The following is a 23,546-nucleotide window of genomic DNA, read 5'->3' on the forward strand; positions in this document are numbered from 1 at the left end:
AGGATTGCATGCTGAAATGACGGAAGATGTCACATTAGACTCCTCTTGATCGCTGTATTACAAAGCTGTCATTAGCAACTGCCATATCTACCAGACCAATCTCGAAACGAGCAAATCGTACTCTTTGCTACGCCCACGTTTCGAAGTCCGTGCTGTAAACCCAAGTATTGACACGCTTCATATCGTCATCCAACAAGCAAGGCACTTCAACCCGAGAAACATGGCTCACTCCCTCYCTCCTTCGCGTGAGCATGTCTAGGCGCCAATGGGCTCATATCCAGCGCCTTGGTTGTGAGCAGCACGGTCGGAGAAGAGCCAGTAGATGATGATGCCTCCAATAGGGAATAAGAAAACCAGAAGCGACCAGAGGACCTTGGGGAGGATATCACGGTTGGACTTCAAAACCTCGACTATTGTCCTCGGTTAGCAGCGTTCGTGTGCAAAAGAACACTTGCATCAGTAGTGGAGTAGTACATACACCAGACAATCACATCCAAAACCAAGACGATGAAGCCAATGACTCCTCCACCAGTTCCGTATTGCCACTGTGATCACGCATTCTATTAGCTGTGGCGTTTTTTTGGAGATGCCGTGGATTTTGATGAATGAAAGACGTACGGCATCGGCTTGGATGGTCACGATTTCATCGGCGATGGGCGCCGCGAAAGTGAGAGCCGCAAGGCACAGCTGGAGGGCGAGTGCGAACATTCTGCTAGCTGGTCGGATCTGATCTGATCGAGGGAGGAAGAGGAGGAGGAGATTCTGTTGAGGAGTGTGTCTGGGAGATGATGGGGAGAGAAAGAGGTGAAGAGGTGCAGAAAGACGCTATCAGGCAGCAGGAACTGTGGAACTGGAGGTGTCACGAGCCGAGTACGTCATTCAGAGCTGTGGGTGGACCAAACAGCAGAGTCAATGGAGTCAGATGTCTTGGTTGAGACTTGAGACAACTATTGATGGTCAAACAGTTATCTGTGAGATTACGAGAAATCAATAGATTCAGAGGCATAAGAAACGCAGAGTGATGTCTAGAAGCATTCTGCCCTTTGTTGACGCGCAGAAATGATCTCCAGACAACGTTTCCGAATGCGGAAGCGCTTCAGTTCGGCGAGATTGTTCCACATTCCGGCCGCCGAACGTTGTCGAGCTTGGCGGCCCAGCCACGAGATACCAAGCGGGTACGATTACATTTTTTGGAGAAAGAAGCGAGAGATTGCGGATTTACAAGCCATGTTGCAGTTACTATATATTGCTCTTATCCCGATCGATCTGATCACATTTGTCATTMATTCATCAATCTGTTGGTATCATAACGACCTTTTCAATCCTCCACTTAAGCTCCGTTACCGTTATAAGCGAGGTAGTTCTTGCTGAGAATTGCTCCAGAAAGCTTGCCCTTGGTGGAGAGCTGTCCGATGTAAGAGCAAAGTGCCTTTGGCTCAGATGGAGCACCGCCGAGACCAAGGAGGTATGCACCGAGGCCAGCGACGTGGGGAGATGCCATACTAGTGCCGGAGATGGTGTTGGTGTCGTCAGGGCCGTCAATCCAGGTCGAAGTCACGTTCACGCCGGGAGCGAACACATCAACAAGAAGGCCAAAGTTGCTGAAAGATGCGCGGGCATCCTTGGAGTCGGAGGCGCCGACTGTGCAAACATCTGGTGCAGATGCTGGCGATGCGGTAATAGTAGGAAGGCCAGAGTTACCAGCGGCGACGGCAAGGAACATGCCCTGCGAGACAGCCTCGCTGACAGCCGCATTGGTCATTGGAGAGAGGAGACCTCCAAGAGACAGGTTAAGAACGGATTTGCCGATTCGGCCCTTTGACTTGGCATCCTGAACAGCCCAGTCGATTCCAGCAAGGACGCCAGCATTACTTCCAGAACCCTCACACGAGAGCACCTTTACGCCGATAAGGCTGGTCTTCTTGGCCACACCGTAGGTTGCGCTGCCGATGGYACCAGCGACGTGAGTACCATGCCCGTTGCAGTCAGTAGCTGGGTCGCCGTCGACAAAGTTGGGACCTCTGGACGCCCTACCACCGAAGTCGTTGTGCTCAGCGTAGATACCCTAGAGTAAGGGTCAGCAATTTGTGTAGCTAGTAAACATGACGACGGTACCTACAGTGTCAACAATGTAGGCAAAAGTGCCTGATCCAGCAGAATCATCGTAAATGTATGGGGATCCAACATTCTCGCGGTGCGAAATGCGGCCTAGGCCCCAAGGTGGGTTTGCCTGGAATGTGAGAGCGTCGATACTCATACGCTTATTTGGCTCAACTGATGCAATGGAGGCAATGTTGGACAACAGGCCGGAGGCATCCGCGACGCCGTCGACGGCGAACCCCTTGAAGTTTCCGAAGTTATACGTGTGCGTGGGCTCTACTCCGAGTGCTTGAGTGGCCGCACTCAGAGCGTCTGCGAGGACTGCGTTTTCTTTGAGACGAACGATAAAGGATCCGGGGAGAGAATCTGCTTCTCTTTCCTGTAGGAGGACGGGCGCAGCCAGTACGGCGGGCACAGCCGCTAGAAATTTCAAGAAGGATTTCATTTTGATGTGTGGGTAAGTAGATAGAAGTCTTTGTGATAACAGTGAGATAAAGAGGGGAAGAGAGGCCACTCATATACCTACCGTCTTGCCACAGCAACACTGCTAGGGCTACTGCGGTAGTGTCGCGCGTCGCACGAACAAGCAAGGGACTACCCACTCCAGCGAGCCAACAATCATCAAGTGACGATGCGGGCTGAGCGTGGCTGTCGGTAGACGCCAGAGATAGCTTTAGCATAGGTCGATCACTGTACTTTCTCAACACTCGCGTGTTCCATCCGCTAGCCACGTTTGTCAACGGGCATGGTATATGGCGGGGTGCATAGATCGACGGRGCGATCAAGGTTCGTTCCCTCGGTCTCCACTGATAGCAAGGAAACGCGACACTCAGCGCAGCACTCTCAGAACTTGCTAATGTCACGAATCGCAACAACTCCGCCGCGTCGAATGATCGAGGCCTGCCGGCTTGTTCCAGGCGAAGCTGTCGAGTAGCAACTTCATGTTGTGAGGGCCGAGGCATGCAGTGCGGTGACGACAATCAGGGCTCCATTAGGCTTCTTGGCATGGCGTTGCTCACTTCCTATATTGTTAGGTGCAAGACTTGCCAAGCGGAGCGGTCGATGATAGGGTTTGTGTTAGAGTAGACCCACTTGGCAGGGTTTCCAGCTGACCAGTAGGAAGATGTGGGCGGTAAAAGATGTCGAACTCGCCACCACATTGACACAAGCAACTCAACATGACCAACTTGACATCGTTGACAAACATTGCAAGCCTCGCAAGAGTATCGATATGTTGGCCTCGGTGTGGCTGATCGAGTCCCGAGTGCGTCCGCTCTTTCAGCTTGAACAAGGCAAGGGTTGAATTCGTTTTGGCGAGCAGAGCTACATGTCCAGAGAAGTGACGATTGGTGATCTGTCCAGGCCGTGCAAGTGGAGTGCGGGAGAGGGTTACCGCTGCTCAAGAGTTCGGATGAATTCTTATTGCCTTGCTCAAGGGTGCTCATCTCAGCAGCTCTCACCGGTAGCTCATTGGCCTGAGACATTGGCTCCGTTCGGAAACGCATCGCTCGACGCCGAGAGATCTGAGGCTCTACCGGGGCAGGAAGGAGATCCATTGGTGATGCGTTCATTGCTGTAGCCGTCTGGTACGTGCAGAGCAGGAAGGTCCGACTTCATCTGAGACGTGGGCATTTCCCACCCTCGCCGCAGTCTGTTCGCATAGCATTTCTAGGTCGGTGCGCAAAAGCGAGGTCGGTCCAGGTTGATATGGCGGTGGACGGAATCGCTTTCAGACGAGACAATGTTCCCGCATCTGCTTGCTCCATCTCAATCGGAAGTAACCGCGGTGAGTTGATTTGCGGCAACGCCTCCGTCGTCGGGGAACGCAATGCAGCAGTCCAGATCCTTGGACGTCTAGCCAGGCCGGGTGCGCAACGGGCGACTGGTCGGGTCGTGATGGYGAGGAAAGAAAAGGGCAGAATGCCGACGGGCTGGTCCAGGGCTGCCGGACTCTTCGGGTGCATCTGACATCGGTTGACATATTTGTGTACTCGCGCCAGAAAAATGGGGACACAGAAGTTATTTAATAGCTCCTGGCACCTGCCATCCCTGTAGAACTACTCAACGGCGCTCATTTCAGCAAAACGTCCTCGTATGGCCTCGTATCAGCATCAGCGAGCCAACGAGAGCCTTGCATAATAAACTCCTGGGAATGCATTCAAATTCAACTAGATGATCTCCGCCGTGGGCAAGCATAACCCATCATTGATACTCCGTAAGCTTCCAGTTGAACGTCCTGTTTTAATCCCATCTTGAACTCGGTCCTTCGTCAGGAACCCAATTGAAGCCGGTGATAAATTCACACGGCATCCGCTCGCGACGATTGTCTTCAGGCGTCATCGCTCCTTCTCTGAAGCCGTCTGAACATGGGCTGCGCATTTGCCGATGCAATATCGGATCTTGGATGAGTGGAAGGCGGATCAGAACCTGCATGGACATCCATCTCGCACTCATCATACGAGTAAAGCAGCATCTTCCTCATCTGACCTTAAAAGCAGCCGAAACCAAGAGGCTGGAGGGAGCAACAAGAGCACTCCAGAATATGCCTGCGGCAAAGCCAATCATGGACTGCACAAGTGTCCTCGGAAGGCAAGCGAACGACGGGAGGGGATAGTCATCCCCACACGGGCTGACTCCTGCTCCTAAATCTGCCACCGCATAAGCGGCAACGAATGCAACAGGAGTGCGGACATTCCCTGCGATTGGCAGGTGCCGATATATGTCAGTACGTGCTGGATACCCAGAAGCGAGGCGATGCGGATAGTGAACAGAAGTGGTCTGGCCGTGCACAAAATGGGCAAATTCAGATCAAAAGGCTGGGTTGCTACCCACCATGGTGGAGCTTTACTCGAGATGTTCGAGGCTTTGACGCCTTTCCCTCTTGACTGGGACTACTTCGCTTTCAGCAGACTATCTCTTATTATGGAAGTAAACTGTGAAGAGGCATTGTGTCGTGGCTGCACGCATAAATGCGCAACTAAAAGCAATGCAGGAAGCTTATGTGTACTCAAAGGCGCTTCAAAACCTCTGGGTGAACGTCTTGAGCCCCGAACTACACATCAAAGATCTTGATGAGAAGAAAGTGTGATCCCTGCGTCTCAAGATGCCCGCCTACGCCAACAATGACGCAAACGAGATCCGGCGCAGGATGAGTATCATGGACTTGCACCAGTACTTCGGCCTTTTGAGCCTATGAATGGACAGGAGTTTTCCACATGCATGGGAATGCTAGTGGCTACCAACAGGGACATTGCAACAGTATGACCGCCGGACTATACCTCGATCGAGACTCGCAGACAAGCTCTGAGAATCTCCGAAGCAAGCTCGGCAGGTGCAGAGCTATGCGAAGGAGCCTACGAAGCGGACATGCCAGCGCATCGCATCGCAGCGAATCCTGTTGGTCATGACCACGACGCAGCTGTGACTCCGCATGTCGAAATTCCGCGGGAACGACGGCGCCATGTCTAGATGGTGAAGCACATCTGGCCAGCGAGAATGTTCTGGCAAGGGAACAAACTCCCAAGAGACGTGAGAGAGTGTTCGGGATCAGGAGAGCATCATCCCATGCCAAAGAGCGGTGACCGAGAGAGACTCAGGCGCGAACTCATCGCAAGGATGATCAGGTTGGACAAGCAGACGGCTTCGAGAGTGAGATAAACTTTCGAATTGAAGATTTTTGGAGGAGATCGGTCAAGATGAGAGACCAGTCGATGGTAAGAAGGACGATTTTTCGGGTGATTGGCGTGAATCGGGAGCATCCTCGCGCACATCAACTATTCCTACCGGCACCAGAGCCTCGGGGTGATTTACAGGGTATTAGGATGTCACTCAACCCTACTCCTTGTCCTCCTCTCTCCTTTGGTTGTCTTCTTTTTGTATACAGCACGGCAGTGATTGTTGAGACCTGATAGGAAAACAGCCTTAGGAGATGGAGCATATGGGAACCTACGCCCGAAAAATGACTGCGGGAACTTACTGGCAGGATCTCGACACATCTTCGTCGATGTGAGGGATGTTTCGACCACCACTTCCCCCGTCACGAGTAGAGGCTGCAGGCAGCTTACCATGTTGACTCTGCGTCTACTCATAAGTAGCGCCATAGCACCAGATAATTCCCCGAAGTCTCTTGACTCGGGGCTTCGATAAAGCTTCTGCGGTGAGGACTTCGGTGAGGAAACTCAAGCCGTCGACCCAGGGCAGCCAGCTCTTGGGTGAAAGCTGCCGAAATCTTGTTGTGGTCGACGTGATTTGGGAAATTTTCAAGATGCCTATCCTGGCGGGCATTCGACGAACACTAAGTGGATGGCTTTCTGGCAAATCGTCAAGTCGAGCCAAAGTCTCATAGCATACTACCTGATGTAGTAGAATGCAATGAAGTACGCCAAATTCGCAGATCGAACGTAGACTAATTGTTGCCGATGAGCATCCGTCAGATTTCGTCTCCGGCGCATAAGACTTCTTCTTGGCGACACTAACCCGATATGACTAAAGGTATGCGTGCGCTGCAACTCAAGGTATGCCTGCATATGGAAAAGCAAGGGCAAAGGGGTACAACTGATTGGCTCGGTAAGCGAGGTAGTGGTTAGTCTATGTGGCCGAGACTTCGTCAGCTTATGTTGTGTCCTGGGTAGTTCCCAGCCGTATGGGTAGGGACAACCAAAACCATCGGGCGGTGCCAACGATATGATACGCTAAATGAYGGCAGCTAGAATGACTAGTTCCCGCTGCTTCCCTGGCTTTTCGACGACAGTCTATCCCTTTGAAGGTCCTACGGTGAATTCGAGGCGGTGCGAGGACGGACACTAGTCGATAAACCATGAAATCGAAGCAGTAGCGGGGCTCGATATTCATGTGCTTAATCGCTAATATTTGATGCGGTTTCGCCTATGTGAAATGGACAGGGGGGGTGCACGGCCGTCAAAAACCCCTACAAGTGCGTGATCGCGTCGCGTTATCACACACTTGCATGGTCTTTATTTTTGCCATTGAGTTTTCAAAGGGATGGCCTTTCGGAGACTTGTTTGGGCATCTTGTACTTTTTGGTGACACTTGGCCAACGGATATACAACCTTTACTGGCTCGATCCACGTGAGCGCTACTAGACAAAGAAATGTACATTGATGTTGGTTGGAATGCATTCCTTTCGATTTTTTTTTCCTGATCTACAGTAACGACCGTAATGTATGTTTGATCCTTCCCTGATAATCCACGACCTTTCCAAGACTATCAAAATCCCTGAACTTGTACCTGTAGCTTTAGTCTGCCTTCACAGCTCGAGACACAGTTGCTACAGATACGACTTCTCATCCCCACGGCCTAGGTTCCATGGCAATCGTCATAGTTCCAGGAGTCACAGCAGTTGCAAGCATGTTGCGCCAGTCCAGCACTGAGGGCGCATGCCGCGCAAGCGTCCCTGACGCCGGAATAGCCTCTGATGTCTTTCGATTGAGCCACAGGACTAGCAGCGGCAGTGGCCATGAGTGCCGTGAGGGCAGCAATGATAGAGAAGACGCCTATGGTATGGAATCAGCTGTGCCGGTCATGTTTCGATAAGGAAAGGAGAGTAGACAGTTACCCTTCATTTTGATGTTGTATGGGATTCGTAGTGAAGTTGGTTTGGGGTTTGGTTGCGCTTGGTGGTAGTTTGAGGCTCGATTTGAATGTTGATGCGCTTCTGTCGGTCGATCATAGGGTGTYCTTATATATGTTTGTTCTGTCATATCAACTACGCTGTCTCCACTCCGTGTAACTTGGGTCTCCGATCAAACAGTCTCGGTCCTTTCGATCAGACATTCTCGGTCCTTTCGATCAAACAGTCTCGGATCTTTCGATCAACTCTGAAGTAGCAGTTGTGAGAAGGGCAGAGTCGCCGCACGGTGACCGACAACATGACGAGTTCCGTATGTAGTCCCGTCGTAGTTGTTGATAGGCCGGGTATAGCATCCGAAGGAGCAGTTGTGAGAAGGGCAGAGTTGCCGCACGGTGACCGACAACAGAACGAGTCCCGTGTGTAGTCCCGTCATAGTCGTCGATAGGCAGGGTATAGCATTTTGAACGGCACGGCATTCTGTCGCGGTCATGATCTGTTTCAATCGCCGGAGATCCATGTCCGCGAGGCGTCTCTTTGTGACCCCTCGTATGTCCAACCGAAATGCAACATGCTCTGCAGTTATGTCGAAGACTTTAGGGAGCACCTACCGCACGACCACGGAGTACTACTGGTCGGACTTCCTAAGACAGTAGCAGCCGAGGCGACAATTGGGGGGGAGTAGGGGACGACAGCTCCTAGGCCCTTAGCAGACGGGATAGGCCATGTTGACCATAGTCACAAGACCGTCAATAGGCGATCGTCGGGAGGGAGCATGGGACGATGGGCCCCAGGCTTTTAGCAGACGGGATAGGTCATGTTGACCATAGTCACACGATCGGCAAGAGACGGGCTCTGGTCTGCCATAATCTTCAAACAGAATTCAGTCGGAAGTCTCATCATACGATCTCAAAACTTCGACCGCATGTTCTACTCATTCTTACGAGGGGGTCCATCTCGGCCCTCAAACACCCAATAGGAGTTTCGAACTCGAAATATCGAACCGAATGAGACGTCTCAGTATACAGATGCTCAACCTAACGGTGGAGGATTCTCGGTGCGGGTAAAGAAGTCTAGTATCATGCTCGCTCTGGTATCATGCTCACTCTGGTATCAGGTGTCGWAAGGTTCATCCTCGGGAAAGTGAATCGTTGGAAGGATGGCACAACAAGACAGTAGGTTCGGTGTTACGAGTTACATTCTCGGGTCATATACTGCTTGCAATGCGGCAAGAGCATAGCTACGGTATGTCACTGCCCTGCTACGAATAATTATAAATAAGCCCACATTCCCCATCGATCTAGGACTATCTTCAAACAACAACTTCGAACAACCGCAACTCCAATCAACAGCACCTCATACACCAAGACCATTGTCTTCTACGGAATTCCACCAACAAATCCAAAATGCAGTGTAGGACTTTGGCAGTTCCAGTACTGGTCATCGCAATACCATTACTAACGTTTACAGTCACATCCTTCCTCATCGCTGCCGGCCTCGTCGCTGCCGTAGCCGCCTCCCCAGCCGCAAATGCGCATGCTCTTGCTGCCGAGCGTTTGGCAAACCACCCTCACGCAGAGTATCTGGCTATGGAGAAGAGGGTGGCCCAGAATAATGGTGCTCCCAAGAAGGACCTCAGTTTCGCCTGTGGTCTTTGTTTGGCGGGTTGCAGTGAAGAACTTTGCGATTGCTGCACCACCACTGGCGTGTGCTACGAGCGCGGTGAATGCCAGTAGATCCACGACAAGATCTACTTTACAATGGCGGATGCTACAAGTCAGGAGATCGCGACTTCGGGACGAAGAGCATCGAGAATGGTTCGCACTTGCAGGGTTAACGCTCATCCAACATGGGCAGGCTTGTACGTAAAACAATTTTGACAGGAGCGCACAATGTACGCTGTTTTGTTGCCTTGTCAGCTCCGGTCTTACTACGTGACGTCGGAGTTTTCTCCTGCAACAACCCGATTCTGCTCTTGATGTTCCTTGCTGAAGACATTGTTCAACGTACGATTTCATACTGCCTCAGCGTTTTGCTCTTCTTGCTCCTGCTTTCTGGGACGTCTCGGGGCAGAACGATCAGAATGCCTATTTACATCTTGTTGGGCAACTTTCGACCAACCAGCCGATTGCCGTGAGCCACCGAAGTCCTTATGTAAGGTAGTAGAAGTGGGCGAAGCTTCAGTGACCAACGCCAAGTCTGTTTAGTGATCATCTTCAGCACAGAGCAGCTGACTTCCATACGTCTAACAAAGTTTGCTACGGAGCCCGCAAGGAAGTCTCGCGACCCACGACGTTTCCGGTTCATGACCGTCGCGACTTGCGAGCTACTCGCGTTGTTGCATCGAGGTCAATCGAAGTCAATCGGAGTGCGAATTGGAAGTAGAGTCCTACAGCTCATGGATATACGCTAGTAATTGGGCCAGATGAATGCAATATCCTAGTGCGAACTACTACGGAGGGTATCCCGCATACGAAGTATTCACTCAGCAAGCTTCATACCCCTGTCTAGCGCCATCTCGTACGACTAGACCGGCTTCAGAAGAGAGGACGTCGTCAGAGTCGTGCTATTATGCTGCTCGGCCAATCAGAGGGTGAAAAGCTAGGGTAAGTCCTCTCCACGAGTCTTAAGCAACCTTGCACTCTGGATGGTTAGGATTTATCCCTGTGTCCACCACCATGGACTTTCGATGGACTCGTAGCCTGGAAAAGTCGTACTAGATGGGTCTGACGTGAAGTTTGCTGAAACTTTAGTGAGTGGACTTGTGAGTGGACGACATCCCTTGCACAAGCCGATAGAAAGTTTAGACAGCGATCCTGTGATGATTCATCGTACGAAGCGATGTTAGTTACATGGTTGTGAGGCTCGGCGTTTGCCGCATGTAGGAGATGGACTATGAGCTGATCATGGCGAGAGTTGACAAAGTTTTGCAAGGAACTCACCAAATACAGAGCATGCCATGCATACGGGAATATTCCGTTTTCCCCATCAACAAAGTTAGGCCAATAGGAGCCGTAGAAAAGTGAGCTTTCCACGCATATTGGCGGCGAGATTCCTTGCAATTTTTCGGCCATTCCTGTATGCATGACATGCTCTGTATATTGCCATGCGGCAGAACTTGGCATTTTAAACCTCCACAGTCTCCAGATTCAATGCTATACCATACGGCAAATCAGAAGAGTCGACCAGTCTCAGGTATGCGCTTTGTGGAGCGGAGAGCAACGTGTCATTCGCAAAGAGAGTTTTGCTACCATAGGCGCAGGTCAACGTCCCGGTTGCATTACGTGCTCTCTGGCACGTTAACCCGAATAGTATACTGCCGGATGTATTGTTCGTCAGTATGCTGCGTGGCTCGAATAATACCGATGCAAATTGGCCACTTTGAACTTGACCGGCAACATAGCCATGTAGTGTGCGACGTCCCGTCGGGGAACAAGACGACTAACGAGCCTGTATATCTCGTCATCTACCGGTGAAGTCTCGAGACCGGACTCAGATGTACTTAGGGCTCGGTAAACCGTCCGGCGCTGTTTGAATGTAAGGTACTTGCCTATTGAGCCACTTGAATGGTTAGGYATGTAACTTGCTTCTGGATACCTTACATCCCTTTTGCTCCTCGTTGCACTGCCCGACGAATGTGTTGTCTCTATGCGTTGTCATTCGTAGCCAAGAAGTGGTGGTCGTAAGGTACAAAAGCAGTCTCACGACCTTCGCTACAGCGAGTCCGCCTCTTCGGTTGGTGATGTACCACAGGGTATCGTCGTTCAGAGTACGAACCACCTCTCAAAACCGAGTATACGAGGTCAAATGTCCCTCACTCTTTCTTTGATTGGCTCATGCAGCTTCAAAACTAATGGAAGTGCAGTTGGCTCGTTTCTGTGAACGAGAAATGAAGTATTCTTGTAAGGCTGCGGTTTCATGGGTAGATACCTTACATATAATCGGAGACCAGGGCCATTTCATCGGAAGCCGATTTGAGGCGCTAGATGTCGAATAGTCATCCATGCACCAGGCCAAGCTGGTTCTGTGAGGAGTAGCACCAAGCACCGCAGTGGTAGTTTTCATTTCCAAGATACGTACAGAGCATCCGGTACCTTTGAAGGCGCTGCGCAGTTATGCTTGCCGTCTTGTGGCTGCTTTTGGCGCTGCGGATAGGGCATTCATCAGCATCGTACCCGCGACCGCAAAGTGAATGGAAGTGTAACAGGTTCACATGCTACAGGAACGGAAAAATGTACAAGTCGCAGCAAGCGACTCATGGGAACTCCTTGAGCGCCATCCCACCCTCCGTGCCGTGCCCATTCAAACGCCAAGCTTACATGCTCTTCAAACAAAAATCTACGCCTTGCTCTTCTGCTTCTTGCTCTTCTTGGGAGCCTCCGCAGCGTCGGCATCTGAGCCCTTCCTCTTTTTGCTTTCCTTGGCTGCCTTCTTGGCCTCCTTCTCTGCCTTCTTTGCGGCCTTGGCGGCTTTTCGTAGTGCCTTCTCCTTCTTGGTCTCCTTCTTGTCTTTCTTCGAAGATGTGGTCATTACGGTGTCGTCAATATCGTCATCGTCGCTCTCCTCGTCGGCGCCAGCTTTGCTCTCAACCTCCTCGACAAGCTTTCGCTTCTTGCTGTCGCCGTTTGTGAGAGCAGCCGCAGGCTTGGCATCTGCCTCAAGACCATCGGCATCTGGATTGTACTTTCGTGCCTCCTTGATTTCCCACTTGGCAGGCTKCGTTTGGCCGCCAGGTCCAATGGCAACGTTGTTCGACTTGCTGACAGACTTGCCCTCCAACGCGCGTAATCTTCGCTCAACCATGAGACGTCCCGAGTTACCGACTGCCGCCTTCTCCTCCTCTGTGGGTTCTTCCTCTTCCCCTTTGCCGCCTTGTGCCCAGTCACTCAACGCGTCGACACGGATACCAAGGGTGGCCTTCGTGGCCAGCATACGCGCTATCTTGCCCTTGTTTTTGCCAGAGGCTTGGCCAATAAGCGATGCGTGATAGATGAGCCCGTACTTGGGTGTGTCATGCTTAGTCTTCAATGCGCGGAAAAGTGCCTTCTCAGCACCGAGAATCTGGACAGTAGATGCCGGAGATTTGGCCAAGCTCATCAAAGATCCGGCGTGAGCTATAAGACGGGCTCCGACAAGGTCACCAACCAGGGCCGTGAGGTTTGGCGCAATAGCGATCATTCGTGCGGAAAGGTAGGAAGACAGCTGAGCGCGGTATTCGGTGAAGCCTGCAACTTGCTCGGCGAGGGCTTGGATGTTCTCCAGATCCTCCTCGGTAATTTCAGTACCCATAGAGACTTCTGCGGCGGCCTTGACGGCACCCTCAATCTCCTCGGGAAGGATGTCGGAAAGATCGGCACTTCCGGCGTTGGTACGCATGCCCATGGACAGGATTACACGCGAGTAGGCGAGGTTGTCGTTGATAATTCGGGCCATTTCTGGAAAGTGCCAGMCATACCATTCCTTGACTCGCATAGCATATGTGTTGAGCTCCTTGTCGAGATCGTCGAGCAGCGCAATAGCCTGAATGATCATCGTGTCGACCTTGTCGGGCGAGAACTTGAGCTTATGACGCGAAAGACTGTGGGATAGACCGAGTGACATGGTGCTGAGGTCTTCAGGCATCAGACCGGGAATCAGCGATGGCAAGTGCTCCTTAATGGCGCGGAATAGGTCGGCGGTGGTTGAGTCGGAGATGGGTTGAATCTGCAGGCCGGGGAGCTTGGTGATGGCATTGCCCAACTTCGGGTCGGCGACGGCGAGCGAGACCTTCTTCTCGTCCTTGATCCCCGCGAGCATGTTGGCGAGTGTGGGAGTGACCTGCGCAGCGTGGTGATTTAGCAAATGTCGACATAATGTCCTCGGGCTTTCTAGAAAGTGCCCACCTTGCCCTCTGTCAGTGCAGCCGCCTCCTCCAGCGCGGATGCAGCGCTTTCGAATTTGTGGAACTGCTTCATCTTGAGCAGACTGCAGACGCCCTCGGCAGTCTCGGCCTCCTTTGCCAAATCATCGCGCTTCAGCAGCTTCTTGTCCTTGGCCTTGAGCAGCGCATAGCCCGCGCTCGTCTCTGTAAGGATAAAGAGCGTCATTTTGCCCAATCGCTGCCGCTAATTAATTATTGCTGGATGCGGTAGCAATGTGCACTGTCGGAGGTAGGGAGTGCGGTGGTGGAGGTGGATTGTCTGCTGTTCGTTATGCTTTGACAAAAAAACTCGAAAGCTAAGCTCGCAAGATCCGCCAATTTAGCGTGCCAAGAATTTGGGCGACTACCCATCTTCGCTCGCCCCAGTGACGGGAACCATTCGAACACCAAACAATGTAGGCACAATCAACGTTCTTCAGGCAATCGCCTACGAAACAAATCGTCCGAGGCCATGGCGGATTCGACTACCAACCAGCGTCAGCCCAATCGCCGGGTTCCCTCAGCGGCGTTACGAGAAGTGACTGCATCCCCGCGCACGCCGATGCTAGGTCGCAGCATCTCGTCACAATTTGGCAGTCCGGGAGCCTTCCGTGCCGAGCAGGAGGATGTCTTGGTGTATGAGCTGGGTGCTCGCCACTTCTCCGCTGGCTTCGCTGGCGAGTCGCGTCCGCGGTGCATTCTGCCTTTCACTTCCGAGACGGGGCGGCGAGCAGGCGACTATCGCATGTACGATCCATCGTACGCTAAGAATGCACGCGAATGGCGTCTCAAGGGTGGAGAGGATTGGTCTGCGGACCATGAGCTGTATCGGATGGATGTGCGGGACATCGATCTGGGCCTGGTCGAAGACAAGCTGGAACGGGCATTGCGAATTGCCATGTCTGATTACTTACAGCTGGACGCTAAACCGCGGAAGGCCATACTGGTGATCCCCTCACTCCTGCCGAACCCTTTGGTCGAAGTGGCATTAAGAGTACTGTTCGCACATTTCACCCAGCCACCGGCAGTTGCGATACTGACCATTCCGGTCATGTCTTGCGTGAGTGCTGGGATACGGACTGCGCTTGTGGTGGACATTGGATGGGAAGAGACAGTGGTGACTGCTGTAGGGGAGTACAAAGAGATTGCACAGCATCGTAGCATTCGCGCCGGCAAGATGCTTACGAGGGAGGTCGTCACTACATTGGAACAGCACATCAAATCGCAGGGAGGCCCAGACGGTATTCAATTCACATTCGATGAGGCAGAAGACATCGCACAGCGCATGGCTTGGTGTCAGAGGCGTGATCCGGAGGACGATTCGAGTGAAAGTGTGGTGCAGCTTCCACTGCCAGCCAGCGATCCGCCCACCACGTTTCCAATTGCTTTCAATAAACTGGCGGAGCCGGCAGAAAGGACGTTCTTCCCTCTGGACGGTCCTAGGGAGCATGACGATCACGATCAGCCTCTGAATCTCCTCACCTATCGCGTTCTCATGGCCCTGCAACCGGACGCGCGAGCGGTCTGTGTCTCGCGTGTGATCATAACGGGAGGAGCCAGCAACCTGCCTGGTCTCAAGAAACGCCTGCTCCAGGAACTGTCTCACCTCGTCGAGACGCGTGGCTGGACTACTGTGTCAAATTACGGCAGTGCTGCTGCTCGGCATGCCGAAGTCTTGAAGCAGCAATCTGTCAACATGGCTCTCCGAAACGCAAAGATCGTTGAGGAGCCAGCATATTCTCCAGCTCAAATGCCTCTGCAGGAGCATGTCCCGCACGCGGACCGTATTCATGACCATCTTAAAGACCCTCTCACGCTCAAAGCTGAGACGGAGGCGAACAGAGGTAAAGTGGAGACTGTCAAAGGTGTTATCCGGGGTGTAGAGACGTTGGGTCCTTGGGCTGGTGCGAGCTTGATGGCAATGCTGAGAGTCAAAGGCGCGTGTGAGATTGAAAGGGAGGACTTTATAAAGCACGGATTGACGAGGGAAGGCAGAGGTGGTGTAGTCTGAAAAGATCGTCGTTCCGCAAGAAAGGGCGTCATCTTGTGAGGTCTGTGGGAGACACTGGCCTATGGGTGGGGATAGTGTACCCTCGACGTAAAAGTGTCTTTGCAAGTGTTGACATTAGACGATTCACGTTCAACATCTGCTTCAAAATTGTTCACGTTCGCCATTCACCAAGGTACAATAGTTGAGAACTGCTGGCTAAGAGAGAGGTCTGAATTGGTGTCTCCGCATCACTTCCAAGGTCCCAAGGTCCATTGTWTGCATCAGTCCATCTTATCTGATCGTCAGAAGATTGAGTCAGCAGCCCCACCAAATGACTCCTCCCACTTTTGTTAGAGCATTGGATGAAAGTATTACAGCACTGCCACGCAACATCCCTCTAGATCTCACTGCGACTACCGCCCATAATGGGCTCCGTCAACTTCCCCGCTGAAGAGGAACGCATCCTCGAGCACTGGAACCAGACCAATGCCTTCCACCGCCAGCTCGAACTCACAAAAGATCTGGAGCCGTACGTCTTCTACGATGGCCCACCCTTTGCTACAGGAACACCGCATTATGGCCACCTACTAGCTTCGACTATCAAAGACATCATCCCACGGTATTGGTCCATGCGAGGCCGCTTCGTGGAGCGACGGTTCGGCTGGGATACACACGGCGTACCAATCGAGCAGATCATCGACAAGCAGCTGCAGGAGGAGTTGGGTGTGCGTGGAAAGGCGGCTGTCGACCAGATTGGTATCAAGGAATACAACCGTCGGTGTCGCGAGGTTGTCCTCACATACGCATATGAGTGGAGACGGGTGGTGGGCCGTGTTGGCCGCTGGATCGACTTTGACCGCGACTATAAGACCATGGACCCGACTTTCATGGAGACGTGCTGGTGGGTGTTTGCACAACTATACAAGCGCGGCCTCGTCTATCACGGTGCACGCGTACTGCCCTACTCGACCGCGTTGAACACACCGCTCTCCAAGAGTGAAGCACAGGAGGAGTACAGGGAGGTGCAGGATCCCGCGGTGACGGTTTCCTTCCCGGTGCTACCTGTGGAGGAGCAACCTGAGAATGTGCGAGCAAAGCTGGAAGAGGCCTTGAAAGTGGCTGGAGGTGCAGTCAACTTCGTGGCATGGACGACCACACCATGGACGCTGCCTAGTAATGTTGCTCTGTGCGCACATCCCGACTTCGAGTACCTACTTGTGCATGATGTGGAGTCCAACAATGTCTACATCATGCTCGAGGCTGGTCTCAAGGTACTCTACAAGGATCCCAAGAAGGCCAAGGACAAGTTCAAGCTTCTTCCATTGAAGATCAAGGGCTCCGAGCTCGCGGGGTGGAGATACAAGCCTCTCTTTGAATACTTCTACGACGACTTCAAAGACCACGGTTTCAGGGTCATACTCGATACATATGTCAAGCTTGACGAGGGTGTTGGTATTGTCCATCAATCTCCAGCGTTTGGTGAGGACGATTACAACATTGCGTGGCGAGAGGGCGTCATCAGTGCTGAGAGGCAACCACCCAATCCACTCAATGCCAGCGGTGAGTACACCAACGAAGTTCCCGATTTTGAGGGTCAGCATGTCAAGGCTGCCGACAAGAACATCATCAAGCACCTGGAGGGCGCCAAGCGCATGGTGCGGAAATCTCAGATTACCCACAGATATCCATTCTKTCCACGTTCCAAGACACCTCTCATTCAGCGAGCGGTACCCAGTTGGTTCATCAAGGTCGAGAATGTTGTGCCAGAGCTGTTGGAGAATCTGGAGAAGACCGAGTGGGTGCCAGCAACGGTAAAGACAGGTCGTTTTAAGCAATGGCTTGGTTCGGCAAGAGATTGGAACGTCAGCAGAAATCGGTATTGGGGTACGCCACTACCTTTGTGGGTCTCGGACGATATGAAGGAAGTCGTATGTGTGGCCTCCGTCGCGGAGCTGAAGAAGCTCTCTGGCTTCGAAGGCGAGCTCAATGACCTGCACAGAGATTCGATCGACCACATCACCATCCCTTCACAACAGGGTAAAGGCACACTCAGGCGCGTAGATGAGGTCTTCGACTGCTGGTTCGAGTCTGGTTCCATGCCTTACGCATCATCACATTATCCATTCTCATACCCTGGCTACGACCCATCCGACCCCGAATCAGGCGTTTCCCCAACCGAAGGCCCTGGAAAGGAGCTCTTCACCAAATTCCCAGGCGACTTCATTGCGGAGGGCCTGGATCAGACCCGTGGCTGGTTCTACACGCTTTCTGTGTTAGGCACGCATCTCTTCAAGACTTTCCCTTACCAGAATTGCGTTGTCAACGGAATTGTGCTTGCAGAAGATGGAAAGAAGATGTCGAAGTCATTGAAGAACTTCCCCGATCCCATGCTTGTCATCGATAGATATGGGTCAGACGCATTACGACTATATCTCATCGACTCGCCCGTTGTTCGTGGCGAACCGCTGCGCTTTGCCGAGCTAGGAGTCAAACAGATAGTATCAGGTGTGCTCCTCCCGCTTTGGAACTCGTACAACTTCTTCGCGCAACAGGCGGCTCTGTTCAAGAAGAGCACCGCTGAGGACTTCACTTTCGACCCAGAGCTACAAAAGTCCAACCACAACGTCATGGATCGCTGGGTTCTGGCTGCTACGCAATCACTGCTACAGTATGTCAACAAGGAGATGGAGGCATATCGCCTCTACACTGTTGTACCGAGACTGCTGAAGATGGTTGATGATGTCACCAACTGGTATATTCGTTTCAACCGCAACCGCCTGAAGGGYCAGAGTGTAGAGGAGGCTGACGACAGCAAGGCCGACACCTTGCACGCGTTGAACACTCTGTTCGAAGTCCTATACACTCTTGTGCGCGCATTGGCACCTTTCACTCCCTTCCTGAGCGACAACATTTTCCAGCGCTTGTCATCACACCTTCCACAATCCATCACAAAGGACCAAGATGTCCGAAGTGTCCACTTCCTACGCTTTCCCACTGTGCGCGAGGAGCTCTTCGATCCAGTCGTTGAGAGACGCGTCAGCCGAATGCAAAAGGTCATTGAGCTCGGCCGTATCTGCAGAGACAGAAGAACAGTCTCTTTGAAGACTCCACTCAAGACTTTGATCGTCTTGCACCAGGACTCCGAGTTTCTTGACGATGTTCGCACACTGGAGCGCTATGTGACAGAAGAGCTTAATGTCAACGATCTTGTCCTCACAAACGACGAGAGCAGCTATGGAGTGCAATATGACATCAAGGCAGATGTCAAGAACCTCGGCATGAAGTTCAAGAAGGATGCTGCGAAGATCAAGAACGCTTTGCCAAAGCTCTCCGCTTCGGAAATTCATAGCTTCCTGGAATCAGGTGCTATCACGGTTGAGGGACACGAGCTCGGCGCCGAGGATCTTCGCGTTCAGCGGAATCTGAAGCCCAGCCCCGAGACGGCGAACTTGGAACCAGGAGTTGATGGCGAAGTCATGGTGCTCTTGGACGCTTTTGCATACCCAGAGCTTGCACAGGAAGGTCTGGCTCGGGAGGTACTCAACCGTATCCAGCGTCTGCGCAAGCGCGCAGGTCTTGTGCCGACTGATGACGTCAAGGTTTCATACGCGGTGCTCGCCCCTGTTTCCGTTGATGCCCTCGACGGCAACGAGGCTGAGAAGAACGCCCAGTCGGAAGTCAGCCGATTGGAATCAGAGCGTCTCATTGAGGAGATGTTCGCAGGTCAGAAGTCGACGTTCGACAAGGCTGCCAGCAAGGGAGTGGAGCGCTCCGCGGATGCGAACGGCACAGCTGCGGGTGAGAGCGTTGCGGAAGAGGAGGCGGAAGTAAAGGACATTCGCCTGCTGCTGAAGCTGTTCAAGGTTTGAGATGAGCCCGCGCTTTCTGCAAAAGCGATCTTGTAAGGCATGCTCTGCGAAGACTGATAGCGGGAACGACTTTCTACACTACAGAGAGAACATAGCCACTATGACGCTGCAATAACACCGTATCCTCCAACAAGCATTTTGGATCTTCTGTATTCCTCTCGGTGGTGGGAACATGAGCCTCCGGTTTGGCATCGCTATGTAGGCGTGGGGGAGAAGTCAAACCGCTGAGATCTCTAACTTCGCACGTGAGTCTCTCCTTTTTTCCAGTCTTGGCAACAACGTACAGCTTCATCCATGCTGGAGCGTCTGCCCTGTTGGTGTGAAAACATCACATCCCCTACTTTCAAATATAGACTCGATCATGGCACAATGCAATATTGCTGTGGTCATTGTGAAAGTCAACCATCTACGGAGCCACGATCTGCAAATCTTCTTCCACCATGTCCTCCAGCTACTCCTCAGTCGGCTGATCCATCCACCAACCCCTAGGTACTTTCTCCGCCAGTCACCAGCTTGACCTTACTCATTTCATCCTCACACTCCTCCTCCATGGCGTGAGTAGCTCGTTGCGCCACAGACCTCTGACCGATTGCATCGATCGTTTCCTTCACTTCCGAAGACAGAGGAGCCTGACGGAGTCATATCGTAAGCGACAGCCTCATGGTTCCTGGGCGACCGACTCACCGCTAAAGCCATAGCCAAGGTGGCGAACAAATAGGCAAATGATAGTTTCATTTTTGGTTCTTTGAAGTTGGTGAAGGTGATCTTGTGTCAGGTAAATGTTGAATCTTGCTGTGCAGAGATGGCAAAGGAGCCGAACGGTTCATGATATACAACTCTCCTGCTTGCATTGCACATGATGGAAGGCGCACAATGGTCTAATGTGAGACGCTGGGTTGGGCATCAGGTTGCACATTGCTCGATCCGTCGCACGTAGGGCACGAGCTGGCACTACCAGTATCGCACATGGCGTGCTGGTGATATAGTGACGATACTATGGGCTTCAGCCAACAATTGATTTGGCATGCTATGTAAGACGATGGAGAGGTCTCGCTGTAAAAGTCCCATATTGCCAGCTCATCTTAAAGATCCGAAGGCCTTGGAGCACTATACCACGATAATTCATCCCCATTCAAATGGTCAAGCGCTGATCAGGCTTCCTTCTCTCCAACAGCACATCATCCTCCGTCACCTTGTGTAACGAGTGATAATTAAGTACCTAGCAAGTGTCTCCATCGCCGTTGATGGTGAACTCCTGCTCGCGAAAGTGGTCGGCAGTATCAATAGTCAACGTGACAAGATTATTCTCCAGCGCTGCAATAGTTCGACCCTCGTCTGCGAGACCTTTGATAAGATCCATGAAGACATCTTTAGAGTATCTGAAATGGAGTATCAGCAAATGATGAACGCAGAGCTTTGAAGACTCCTGTGTCGTCGAAGTGCACTCACTGGTCCAATCCAGTCGGCTTATCGCCGATATCACAATTGTCGATGTTCCAGATCTTTGATTTCCCCGTGCAGCCGTTCTCCTCCGCGGTAGGAAGGCAGTCGATACAGCATGCTCCTCCGTCAACACGGCGCTGTAGCATAGCATCAATGTCGGTAACTGTTGGACTATCAGAGATGCTCTTAGGGGTCATGTCTGTCCTGCTTACCCCAGTTCTGATCAATCGTAGCGCCAGAGCCAGAGTTGTAGCAGAAGGAAAGCACACGACCGTCAGGGACTTGAATCGTCTGCGCCTTGTTGTAGGCGCTGCCACCTCGGCCGGAGTCGAGACAGACTGGGTTCTGTGCATGGACAGAGATGGCGAGGAGGGCTAGACCCATGATAGTCTTGGTGATTGCCATTGTGAATGTTTGATGTCGAGGTTGCAAAGATGGCTGTTGGATGTGTTTGAGCAGGTGAAGAGTAAGGGTGAGCGCGATATTTATATTCCCAAGGCCCAAAGATCCTGACAAACGTCAACAATCGTCGAGACTCAGCTCATGACGAAGCCCCTCCACTATTCACTGTCAATACGAGTTCGGATCCATCGACAAGGTAGGGTTCATCACTGGATATCCCTGTGCTTGTGGATGCGCAGCGTGGAAAAGGATTCCGGGTGCTAACCACCTTGTCGAAAGCGTAGGCCATCTTTGTTGGCTCCCGGATCATCTGAAGACACTGCGGTCATGATATGCGCGTTCGGGAACCGATGGTTGCAGTATGTCATGATGGGCATGAGCAAAATCCTGCCTGTCCCACATCCTAGCAGAGGGCTTTGTTTGCTGATTGAATGGAACCCTGTAAGACTTGTCTCCTCCACGGCGTGGAAACTGAATTCTCTCAGATCATGCYCCAAGACACCTTCACTGATGCCTGGCCGAGTTCCACATTGACAGTGAATGAAGTCATGAGCGCCAAGGCGACCCGCTAAACAACATGGATCCTGAGCTAGACTGCAATCCAAGGAGTTGTCGATTGCCCAGAATGGGAAAGCACCAGCCCCTGGAGGATGATCTGGAGAGTATGTTGCTTCCGGAAATGTGGCATTCCCTCGCAAAAGGTCTTGTCGGCGTTCAAGCATCTGAAGGATTGAAGTCACTAGCGCCATACCCTACTCGGCACTAGAAATCCTTCGATGCTGTGTCACATCCTTCATGCTAGTATTCAGGTAGGGCAGTGAGGATCCCGAATGAGTGACCCATCGAGCAGCATACAGTCGTGAAGAAGAGTTACAAGAAGTCCCGGTATCACTAGATGAGAGCTAACATCAACATCGACAGCGCTGGGTGGGTTCCGATGTAATGCACTTGCGGATTCACAAGGCCGTTCGAGATGATATTTCCCACAGCTAGCCCTACTACATACTGGCGGCTATGAGGTATTTGGCTAGTTCTCGCGTTGAATCAAGGGAATATTTCTTACAGTCTCCCGGCATGTTGTGCTGCTGTCACATCGCAAGTACATGGMACATACTTCAAAGCGATACTTGTGTCGTACATAGGGGAGCTTCGATTGCAAGAGAATATAAGAGTAGTTGGACGCATCTACTGCAATTTCCACCCAACCTCGTAGGGTTGTGCGGAGGCTATACGGTATTCCCATTACATTCGGTCTTCCCGAAAAACAGAATGGAGCCCAGTGAAAGTCCACATGTTCACCGATTTCTGACCGCCAGCGTCCCTGTTTCTATCATGATCGACGATCAAAATCAACAGGTATCTCCATCCCCGATGATGGCAAACTCTTGCTCTCGGAACCCATCCCTGTCGATTGTCAAATATGGATATAAGCCCCCAAGCGTCTTGTCGAGGGCTTCGATTGTCTGTCCGTTGTTGGCAAGCCCTATGATAAGATCCATAAAAGCATCCTTAGTGTACCTAGCACAGAGAATTAGCACGAGTCACGTATATGGAGGTTGCCCTTGGCTTTTAGTCACACGTACTGATCAATACCAGGCACATCTCCCAAGCTGCAGTTATCGATGTTCCAAATCTTTGAATTCCCTGTGCAACCATTCTCGGCTGCTGTAGGGAGACAATCGATACAGCATGCACCTCCGTCAACGCGACGCTGCAGCATTGCATCGAGATCGGTGACCCAGTTGTTGTCGATTGTGGCGCCGTCGCCTTTAGTGAAGCAGAAGGCCAATATACGCCCATCTGGGACTTTACGGTACTGAGCCCTCTCGTGGGTTGGGGGAACTCGGGTACTGCCTTGAAGACAGTTTGGGATCGAAGGGTCGTTTAGAGCATGGGTAACAGCCGCCAGAAAGGCTAAGCTTGCGACAGTCTTGACGATTTGCATAATTGATATTGGATTCGAGGAATGGTTGGAAGGTGTTATATTGCTGTTGGAGATATTGGGTTGAGTGCAGAAAAGCTTCAGTACTTATACCCAACAGCGACTGCACAGCTTTGAGATCCTGCATCTTTCATTCGCTGATGCCCAGGCTGTGATGACATTACCTGGGTCGCGTGGGGTCGACAACAATTCATTGCAATCGGTTCGAATGGGCAACATCTTCGCTTCGAGCGGTCCAATCCACGGATGCGTGAGCCTCTACAACTCTCCATCTAGGCGGAGCAGGCAGTACCTTCGGCAACCACATCGGATTC

At 52.0% G+C, this 23,546-nt stretch overlaps 10 protein-coding genes; 4 read left to right on the plus strand and 6 right to left on the minus strand.

Annotated features, from left to right (window-relative positions):
- Nucleotides 1–255: 255 nt before the first annotated feature.
- On the minus strand, nucleotides 256–708 carry RCC_03386 (uncharacterized protein; the record flags this gene model as incomplete). XM_023768676.1 has 3 exons in its annotated part: nucleotides 256–410; nucleotides 479–545; nucleotides 619–708. The coding sequence occupies 3 exons, from the start codon at nucleotides 706–708 to the stop codon at nucleotides 256–258; spliced, it is 312 nt and encodes a 103-aa protein (XP_023624444.1).
- A 622-nt stretch (nucleotides 709–1,330) lies between these two features.
- RCC_03387 (related to Cuticle-degrading protease) lies at nucleotides 1,331–2,545 on the minus strand (the record flags this gene model as incomplete). XM_023768677.1 has 2 exons in its annotated part: nucleotides 1,331–2,065; nucleotides 2,120–2,545. 2 exons carry the CDS (start codon nucleotides 2,543–2,545, stop codon nucleotides 1,331–1,333), a joined length of 1,161 nt encoding a protein of 386 aa, XP_023624445.1.
- Nucleotides 2,546–4,893: 2,348 nt separating this feature from the next.
- On the plus strand, nucleotides 4,894–5,172 carry RCC_03388 (uncharacterized protein; the record flags this gene model as incomplete). Its single annotated transcript, XM_023768678.1, has 1 exon — nucleotides 4,894–5,172. The coding sequence occupies one exon, from the start codon at nucleotides 4,894–4,896 to the stop codon at nucleotides 5,170–5,172; it is 279 nt and encodes a 92-aa protein (XP_023624446.1).
- Nucleotides 5,173–7,416: 2,244 nt separating this feature from the next.
- RCC_03389 (uncharacterized protein) lies at nucleotides 7,417–7,682 on the minus strand (the record flags this gene model as incomplete). XM_023768679.1 has 2 exons in its annotated part: nucleotides 7,417–7,613; nucleotides 7,676–7,682. 2 exons carry the CDS (start codon nucleotides 7,680–7,682, stop codon nucleotides 7,417–7,419), a joined length of 204 nt encoding a protein of 67 aa, XP_023624447.1.
- Nucleotides 7,683–9,093: 1,411 nt separating this feature from the next.
- RCC_03390 (uncharacterized protein) lies at nucleotides 9,094–9,423 on the plus strand (the record flags this gene model as incomplete). XM_023768680.1 has 2 exons in its annotated part: nucleotides 9,094–9,100; nucleotides 9,158–9,423. The coding sequence occupies 2 exons, from the start codon at nucleotides 9,094–9,096 to the stop codon at nucleotides 9,421–9,423; spliced, it is 273 nt and encodes a 90-aa protein (XP_023624448.1).
- A 2,602-nt stretch (nucleotides 9,424–12,025) lies between these two features.
- On the minus strand, nucleotides 12,026–13,773 carry RCC_03391 (related to Nucleolar protein 58; the record flags this gene model as incomplete). XM_023768681.1 has 2 exons in its annotated part: nucleotides 12,026–13,504; nucleotides 13,570–13,773. The coding sequence occupies 2 exons, from the start codon at nucleotides 13,771–13,773 to the stop codon at nucleotides 12,026–12,028; spliced, it is 1,683 nt and encodes a 560-aa protein (XP_023624449.1).
- Nucleotides 13,774–14,058: 285 nt separating this feature from the next.
- Nucleotides 14,059–15,597, plus strand: RCC_03392 (related to actin-related protein RO7; the record flags this gene model as incomplete). Its single annotated transcript, XM_023768682.1, has 1 exon — nucleotides 14,059–15,597. One exon carries the CDS (start codon nucleotides 14,059–14,061, stop codon nucleotides 15,595–15,597), a length of 1,539 nt encoding a protein of 512 aa, XP_023624450.1.
- A 404-nt stretch (nucleotides 15,598–16,001) lies between these two features.
- RCC_03393 (probable isoleucyl-tRNA synthetase, cytoplasmic) lies at nucleotides 16,002–19,445 on the plus strand (the record flags this gene model as incomplete). Its single annotated transcript, XM_023768683.1, has 1 exon — nucleotides 16,002–19,445. The coding sequence occupies one exon, from the start codon at nucleotides 16,002–16,004 to the stop codon at nucleotides 19,443–19,445; it is 3,444 nt and encodes a 1,147-aa protein (XP_023624451.1).
- Nucleotides 19,446–20,664: 1,219 nt separating this feature from the next.
- On the minus strand, nucleotides 20,665–21,293 carry RCC_03394 (uncharacterized protein; the record flags this gene model as incomplete). XM_023768684.1 has 3 exons in its annotated part: nucleotides 20,665–20,824; nucleotides 20,895–21,051; nucleotides 21,101–21,293. 3 exons carry the CDS (start codon nucleotides 21,291–21,293, stop codon nucleotides 20,665–20,667), a joined length of 510 nt encoding a protein of 169 aa, XP_023624452.1.
- A 1,346-nt stretch (nucleotides 21,294–22,639) lies between these two features.
- On the minus strand, nucleotides 22,640–23,235 carry RCC_03395 (uncharacterized protein; the record flags this gene model as incomplete). XM_023768685.1 has 2 exons in its annotated part: nucleotides 22,640–22,808; nucleotides 22,874–23,235. The coding sequence occupies 2 exons, from the start codon at nucleotides 23,233–23,235 to the stop codon at nucleotides 22,640–22,642; spliced, it is 531 nt and encodes a 176-aa protein (XP_023624453.1).
- Between the last annotated feature and the right edge of the window lie 311 nt (nucleotides 23,236–23,546).

Source organism: Ramularia collo-cygni, assembly GCF_900074925.1.
Source record: "Ramularia collo-cygni strain URUG2 genome assembly, contig: RCC_scaffold04, whole genome shotgun sequence".
NCBI classification, from domain to species: Eukaryota; Fungi; Ascomycota; class Dothideomycetes; order Mycosphaerellales; family Mycosphaerellaceae; genus Ramularia; species Ramularia collo-cygni.